This window comes from Rhipicephalus microplus, chromosome 4 (genome assembly GCF_043290135.1).
Source record: "Rhipicephalus microplus isolate Deutch F79 chromosome 4, USDA_Rmic, whole genome shotgun sequence".
In the NCBI taxonomy this organism is placed as follows: Eukaryota; Metazoa; Arthropoda; class Arachnida; order Ixodida; family Ixodidae; genus Rhipicephalus; species Rhipicephalus microplus.
In genome coordinates this window covers 73,463,571-73,472,285 of record NC_134703.1, presented here as the reverse complement: position 1 = coordinate 73,472,285, position 8,715 = coordinate 73,463,571, and the positions used below count along the sequence as shown (strand labels likewise).

Sequence of the window (8,715 nt, the reverse complement as noted above, 5' to 3'; positions counted from 1 at the left end):
CTTGATGCTGGCGTCACCTTTTAGTGTTGCGCAATGAAAGCAACGTCAACTGTTAAAATATGAATTCTAGACTTATTACGCTGCAGTAGTAATTCAAGTAGGCGCATCACGGCATTTTTATTGAGTTTTTGAGCTATTAAAACTAAATGATTGGTAAATATTAAAAGTCAAATTGTAAGCCAAACGGCCAAGTCTGGTCAACTTTTGTGCCGCCCACTAAGTCAGTTGACAATCGTGAGCATGCTGTGGTTATGGTGAGAAATGATGCGATGTTCTTGAATATTCTCGTCATTGTTGCATCGATATGGCGGACGAGATGAAAATGACATTGGTGTCCGAACTTAAAGGACATAAAGACCGTGTGTGGTGTGTCGCGTGGAATCCTGCGGGAACCGTGTTGGCCAGTTGCGGAGGCGACAAAAGCACTCGTCTCTGGGCGCTCGAAGGTGGGGCATCTGTAGATTCTTGGTTCACTGCTATCTCTGGTCATTTGAGATCGATGTCAAGCTATCAACGTGTCATGATCTTGGTGGTAATATGAGACGCTTAAGAACTACACAAACCGAATCAGATGCAACTGCGCGACAAGGTTGGTTCTGCTTGGCGTTGCGGCTATGTTAGCGCCGTTTCCAGCAGAGCGGTTACGCTCGAGCTTTTCGGTGTAGCGTTAGCTGCACTGGCCTCGCTGAGCCTATTTCGCGTGGCGCTGGTCTTCGCATGCGCAATGATACTCCGCCGCCGCCGCGCGCGGCTCGCCGCGGGTGGCGCGCAATTCGATGCGCTGTCGATGCGGGGCATTCATTCATAAAAGTACAGACTGGCAAAGGGTCAAGCAGGAGTGCAAGGAACATTTATGACTAAAAGGGAAAGTGGCAGGTCAAATGACACTCCTTGGTTTCGTGTACTTGTGGACGGGAGCAAAGGCCAGAGAGGAAAACCAGGCAATGGTAGAGTGTATATCAAAGGACATTCAGGAGTTAGGAAGAGAGGGCGAGATAGTTATACTAGGAGACATGAATGCGCACATAGAAGATATAGATGGGTATACCGACCCGACAGGCAAAATGATCATGGATATGTGTGAAAGGCTTGATTTCATCATTTGCAACAGTACCGAGAAGTGCGAAGGGCAAATAACATGGGAGGTAGGAAGGCTTCAGTCGACGATAGATTATGCACTGATGTCACATAGGATGTATGATAAGCTCAGGGGAATGCACATAGATGAAGGTGGCTCCAGAAGTCTTGGTAGCGATCACAAACGTATCAAGCTAAGTTTTGGAAGAGCAGTGAAAGTGGGAAGGAGACAAGATGAGCAACTACAGGAAAATTTTTATTCAGAAAGGCAAATTGAAATAGCCACTGAACAAATTGAGAAAGTAATCACGGAGGATAATAAGACAGTGTGGACATACACGAATCTAATTAGACTCTTTGAGTTAGAGCTTGCTAAGACGCGTGAGAAGTCACCCCGGAAAAGAAGACACAAACCCAAAAGTTGGTGGGATGAGGAAGTTAAGAGAGCCATAGCAAAACGTCAGGAAGCCTCTAGGGAACACAGACATGCTAAGCAGCGGGGTGAACCGACAGATGAAGTTGAAAGAAAATGGGCAACCTTTCTAAGCTGTAGAAGGGATGCATCCCTTCTGATCAATGAAAAGATTAGAAGGAAGGGAGCTCAGTGGCTGGCAGAAGTACATAAAAAAGATAGAGAGGCAACTGCGAAATTTTGGAACCATCTAAACTCCCTAAGAAATGAGACGAGTCTAGAGCAGAGTTTTATAACTACAGCCCAAGGTACTAGGCTAGAAGGGGACGAAGCTATTGAATATATAAGAACAAGGGTGACAGAAAAATTTCAACAAAGTACTTTATGCACCACAATAGACAAGGACGAATCAAGTGGTGCAATGGCTCCATTTTCACAACAAGAGTGGGAAAGGGCTGAGAAAAGGGTCCCTAGTAGTACATCAACAGGCCCAGATGGCATTCCAATTAGGCTGATAAAGACATTAGGTCCGAAGTCTAAGCAGGCTTTGAGAAAGTCAGTGAGCACAATAATAATCGATGGTGAAGTTCCCGATGGATGGAAACTTAGCAGGATGAGCATGATCTATAAAGGAAAGGGGGACAAAGCTGACATAAACAACTACCGTCCTATAACAGTGACATCAGTGGTCTACAGGCTGGCGATGCAGATTATAAAGGAAAGACTGCAGGCGTGGATAGATGATGAGGGGGTGCTGGGGGAACTGCAGAATGGGTTTCGGAAACACAGGAGGTTGGAAGACAATCTGTTCTCACTGACGCAGTGCATCGAAATAGCAGAAAAGGAACACAGGCCTCTGTGGCTAGCATTTTTGGATATCAAGGGAGCGTATGATAGCGTGGTTCAAGAGGAATTGTGGGGAATTCTGGACACACTAGGCGTGGAACATGTAGTCACTAATCTTTTAAAGGGTATCTATAAAGGTAACAAGGTAGTTATAAAGTGGGAAAAACAGGTATCCAAGCCTGCAGAGGTAAAACGGGGGCTTAGGCAGGGGTGCCCCCTGTCACCCTTATTATTCACGATGTACCTACAAGGATTACAGGCCAAATTAGAGGGAAGTGGACTGGGCTTCAACCTCTCTTTAGTCAAACAAGGAAAACTTATTGATCAGGCACTACCAGCATTAATGTACGCAGATGATATAGTGCTAATGGCCAACAACAAGGAAGATTTGCAGAGATTGATGGACATCTGCGGTAATGAGGGAGATAGGTTAGATTTTAGATTCAGTAAGGAAAAATCAGCAGTCATGATTTTCAATGACAACGAAGGTAGTGAGCTTAGAATACAGGAGGTCACGCTAGAGATTACACATAAATACAAATATCTGGGCGTATGGATAAGCAATGGGACCGAGTATCTGAGGGAACACGAAATATCCGTGACGACTAAAGGTAACAGGAATGCAGCAGTCATGAAAAATAGGGCCCTGTGGAATTACAATAGGTATGATGTTGTGAGAGGAATATGGAAAGGGGTCATGGTTCCTGGGCTGGCGTTCGGCAATGCGGTCTTGTGCATGAGATCAGAAGTTCAAGCAAGATTAGAAATTAAGCAACGGGGAATAGGTAGGCTTGCTTTAGGAGCTCACGGGAATACACCAAATCAGGGAGTACAAGGTGATATGGGATGGACATCATTTGAGGGCAGGGAAGCTAGCAGCAAGATAAAATTTGAGAAACGATTGAGAGAAATGGGGGAAGAGCGTTGGGCTAGGAAGGTTTTCAGCTACTTATACTTAAAGAATGTCGATACGAAATGGAGGAAGCGAACCAGGAAGTTGACTGGTAAATACTTAGAAAACAGCAGGTGGCCAAACCAAAAAGAACTGTCGGTTAAGAAGAAAGTGAAGGAAACTGAGACTGACATGTGGAGAATGGGCATGATTAAGAAGTCCGCACTAGAGACCTATCGAACCTTTAAGCAGGAAATTGCCAGGGAAAGGATCTATGATAATACTCGGGGTAGTTCTCTACTGTTTGAGGCCCGGACGGGAGTACTGCGAACCAAGACATATCGGGCCAAATACGAAGGGGTAGACACAGTATGCAGTGCGTGTGGAGAGGAAGAAGAAACTGCCGAACACTTGATAATGTTCTGTAAAGGGCTTCACCCTATAGTTCAGGATGATGGCGCTGCGTTTTTCAAAGCACTGGGATTTAGGGACCAGGAGGGCAAAATAGACTTTAAGCGGGTAGACTTAACTAGAAGGAGGTTATCTGATTGGTGGCTAAAGTCGAGGCACGAGTGAAAATTAAACTCTTCACTGCAAAGTACGAATCCTCAAACTCACTTTTTAAAAAAAAAATATAGTTTTTGGTTCATTAGGTATTACGGCTTGGTGGCGCTAGCCACCGCCCGATCTAAAGGGTACAGCCATATCCATCCATCCATCCATGTGAATTTCGATGCGCTGCGATGCGCGAATTTCGATGCGCTGCGCAATTCGATGCGCTGGGAATGATGCCAGAGAACAAAATAAAGAGTGGGTGGACTGCCTCAGGAAGGACATAAAAAAATTTAAAGAATCTGGCGAGGTGATATTGGTAGGAGATTTAAATGCCCACATTGAGGATCTGGATGGATATACAGACTATAATGGTGCAATGGTTATCGATATGTGGTAAGAACAGCAACTGGTAATAGTTAACCGGGAACATAAATGCGACGGGCAGATAACGTGGCAAAGCGGCAGTAGACAGTCTTGCATATGCTACGGCCTGGTCTCAGAACACACGTACGAGCGGTTGAACCAAATGACGATAGATGAAGAAGGAGAAAACAGTCTGGGCAGCGACCACAGGCGTATTATCCTGAAATTTGACTGTGGGGGGGCTAGAAAGAAAACACAGGAGGTTGGGCTCCCGAAAGTAAGCGAAAAGCAGATAGCAGACATCGTCAATAGCATCGAAAGAGAATTAGAAGCACAGCCAACAAAGGTGTGGGAATATGACGAGGTTGTTAGTTGTATACAAAAGGAAATAAACAAACTAAGGAAAAAAAACCGCTGGAGGGGTAAACGGAAACCACGAACCTGGTGGGACAAGGAAATTAAACTGGCTATTGAAGAGCGACGACGGGCCTCTAGACTGCACAGAAAAGCAAAGCAAATGGGATATCAGGATGATGAGGTGCAGTTACGGTGGAGCCGGTACCGAGAAAAGAAATTTGAGGTGCACAAACTAGTACAAGCGAAAATTAAAGCTGCGAGTGAGAAATGGGTATCAGACATACGTAAGAAGGATAAGAGCGCCCCCCGAAAACTCTGGAACCATTTAAAAGCATTGGGAACGACGACTAAAGAGATGCAGACTCATATACAGGACGGGGACGGCAACGTTATCCTGGGGGACAGCGCATTAGAATACCTACATGGAGTCATAGGAAATACTTTCGGCCAAGCACGCGAGAGGTCGGCTAACTGGACACAGGTGGCAAATAGAGTGGCAGATGAAAAATTTAATATCGAATTTTTGGACTGGAAAAAGGCAGAACACAGTGTTCCCAAAAGTACGGCAACAGGACCGGATGGAATCCCGATAGAGATTATCAACCATTTGGGACCAGCGGGACAGGCGCACTTGTATGGAGCCATCGAGCGCGCTATAAAATCTAAGAGGATTCCTGCGCACTGGCGCGAAAGTAGAATGAGTTTGATCTACGAAGGCAAGGGAGAAAGGGACAAGGCGAGCTCTTACAGGCCGATTACAGTCACGTCAGTGCTCTATAGATTAGCTATACAAGCCATCAAAGCCGAGTTGTTGAAGTGGGTTGAAAGTAACGGTATTTTAGGGGAACTGCAAAATGGATTTAGGCCGGGTCGACGCTTGGAAGACAATCTTTTCGTCATAACCCAGACCATCGAAATTTCGGCAGCACAGGGCAGACCAACATGGCTACTGTTTCTGGACATAAAGGGTGCCTATGACAACGTGGACAGGGGACTGCTGTGGCATATACTGGAAGAGGAGGGGATTGGGTCGGAATTTGTAGGGCTGCTAAGGGCAATATATGAGGGTAACAAGGCACACATTACATGGGAAGGGCGTACATACACAGAGCCCGTGTACATCCGAAGAGGTTTAAAACAGGGGTGCCCTCTTTCGCCATTGCTGTTCACACTGTACATTAGAGGAATGGAAAGACGACTAGAGGAGAGTGCATTGGGCTTTGATTTGTCACACCGAAGCAATGGAGTGTTAGTGGAGCAACGGATTCCGGGATTGATGTACGCAGACGATATAGTGCTGCTGGCGGATAATGCAGAAGAACTTCAAAAACTGGCTGACATTTGTGGTGATGAGGCAACGTACCTAGGCCTACATTTTAACCCACAGAAATCTGGAGTCATGGTGTTCAACGAGGAAGCTCATGTAGCACCAATAAGGATACAACAGGAAGCCATACCATTAGTAAATAAGTACAAATACTTGGGGATCTGGCTTAATGAAGGAAAAGGCTACCTGAATGCTCATGAAGAACACCTCAAACTGAAAGGGAGACGAAATGCAGCAGTAATGAAACATAGAGCACTTTGGGGACACAATAAGTACGAGGTAGTACGAGGCATCTGGAAAGGGGTAATGGTGCCGGCGCTCACATTCTCTAATGCCGTATTATGCTTAAAGTCAGATACCCTGTCGGGGCTGGAGGTTAACCAAAAGGCAGTCGGCAGGTTAGCTCTGGGAGCTCACAGTAAGACTACAAACGAGGCTGTACAATATGGGTTGGGCTTCATTTGAGGCGAGGGAAGCACAAAGTAAAATACGGTTTGAGGAGCGACTTAGACATTTAGATGAGAAGAACTGGGCAGCCAGAGTGCACAGATACCTGTACCTGAAAAGTGTGGACACCAAATGGCGGAAGAGGACGCGAAAGCTGGCGACTAAATATAACTTGACCGCGGCAAATAAGCAAAGGGGGCCAGTTAAAAAACAAGTGAGGGAAACAGAGACGCTCATGTGGAAAGAGAGGATGGAAAAGAAGGGATCGCTGGGAATCTACAAGGCAAGCAAACAAGAGATCCGGAAAGAGAACTTTTATGACAACAATAAAGGTAGTGCGTTGCTCTTTGAGGCGCGGGCTGGCTGCTTGAGAACTCTAACTTACAGGAGCAAATATTCGTCACAGGATGAGACATGTGTTGGATGTGGCATAAATAAAGAAACAATCGACCACATAGTCATGGAATGTCAAAAGATTCAGCCGGATAGAAATGGGGGGAAGGTCACACTTCCTGAGGCGCTGGGCTTCGCGGTTGATGGAAGCATTAACTGGTCAGCAGTAGGTATTACTAAGCAGCGGCTGGAGTATTGGTGGAGGAAAAGCAGAGAAGTCGATAAAATAACATCCCAGCCAAGAGTAGCGGCTGGGCAAAATTAAAAAGACATCCGAGTTGAGGGACAGAATTTAAACTCGAACTATTAAGGTAGGCTAGATGGCGCATGCCGTCACCCCGATTCAAAGGGGAGGCCTTTATTCATCATCATCATCATCATCATCATGCGCCACGGAGGAAGGAATGGTGGTGGTGGTAGTAGTGGTTAGAATGAAGAGGAAAAAGGCCCCTAATTTCTGTCTGCCTTCAGGCGACACGGCGCAGTGCCTTATAGGGGTGGGGGGAAGGGAGGGATAAAGAGAATAGAAGGAAATAAGACGGAGAAGAAGATAGCCAAGCGAGAGAAAAAGAAGGAGATAGGAAAGTGGGGATCCGGTCGAAGCAGTCCAAGGGCGGGGTGCCACAATGCGAGAGCTGCACGGCGTCAGGAGACCGCGGAGGGCGAACCAGTCGGCGGGAGCTACGCTGATGTCGGAGATCGCGAGGGCACAACCGTCCAGCTTGAAATCCTGCGAGCGAATCCCGAATGGTACGCTGCGCAGTCGATCAGTGGTGTCACGCACCGGAGCCGGCACCTCCCTCGCACTCGGCCGCGGCCGCGCGCGACTCGCCGTCGCCGGTGTGTGCTTTCCAGAGGAGTGCCGTCATAGCCTTGGTAGACATATGGACGCCGACGCGCGCGCCTTCCCTGTGCAGTCGCCATCTGACACTTCGCTGGAGCCGCTTGATAGCGCCTCTGACTGGCGTTTGCCACTGTGGTATAGCCATGGAGAAGGAGAGTGCAAATGCTTCTCAACGGTGCAGTGGAGCGGAGAAGCTTAACTCATCCCATCCCGAAGTAGTTGTCCGGCAAAGTAAATATACATGTGCCGCATAATACGTATATTGTGTGTGTCATTGGAACAGCTGTAAGCATGATATCTGGAAAGCTAAGAATAATCAGCTGAACCTTTGATAACGCTACGTATATCCTGGCATAGCTGAGCTAAGCCACTGCCATTTTTTTCTCTTCATCATTGTCCTCGTCTTTGTTCCCAGAACACATGCGCCGATTTGTCTGGCATGGAATGCGATAACTTATGAGCACGATATTTAGTACAGAGGAAAAGAGATAGGGAAAAAAATAGAAAGAAAGAAAAGAAAGGGGAGAGGACGGCTTCAGAGAGAGGAAATAAAAAAGTTAAAACGGCATAAAAGAAAAAGAGATAGGAAGAAACATGTACAAAAAATATTAAAAAAAAAGGAATAGCAATTTCTAGTATAGTATAGCGAAACTATAGCCAAGCGTGCCCAGCAGCTCTGCTGTGACTCAGCCTTGTGTGTCTCAGGGCACGTGGCACTAATTTTTATTGGTTTAGGTTATCTGCTACAAAATAAACTTAAATGATAATTTGTCAGAGGATACTAAACACCCTGTGTCGTAATAAAGGCGCGGCCGCCGAGACACTAAAACTACGACGCTGTAAGCGCAGAAATATTACATTTCTTTAGCCTCTTAACTACCACGGCTTGTCACGTCCTACATACTGTTGAATGTGACAGTATGCAACGATTTCGCGATCCAACTAGGACAAATAACTGACGCATTTTTATGAGAGACTTGTTACACGTTTCAGTTATGGGCTCGTATGTAGCACTTGAAGCGATCATCGCAAATAGCCAGTTAGTGTTGTAACTATTTACATAATGTAGTGGGCTTCATTGCGATATATTCGCAATATAACATAGCACCTGTCATTGTGGAAGCAAGGATCATTCCCCCTTTGGGCTAGGAATTCACCATCATTTTTAAAATTGCAAGCTATATGACAAAGCAGCAGTCATA

The 8,715-nt window shown here is 46.2% G+C and overlaps 1 protein-coding gene across 2 annotated transcripts in view; it reads left to right on the top strand.

Moving 5' to 3' along the window:
* The first annotated feature begins 201 nt into the window (after positions 1 to 201).
* Ciao1 (cytosolic iron-sulfur assembly component 1) overlaps positions 202 to 8,715 on the top strand; it is a 32,393-nt gene continuing 23,879 nt past the window's right edge. The window contains exon 1 of one of the 2 annotated variants that reach the window (XM_037423121.2): positions 202 to 446. In XM_037423121.2, the coding sequence (XP_037279018.2) occupies positions 305 to 446 (142 nt within the window). In that variant the 5' untranslated portion in view covers positions 202 to 304. The remainder of the gene's footprint in view (positions 447 to 8,715) is intronic. The other variant, XM_037423122.2, reaches the window with a different exon arrangement.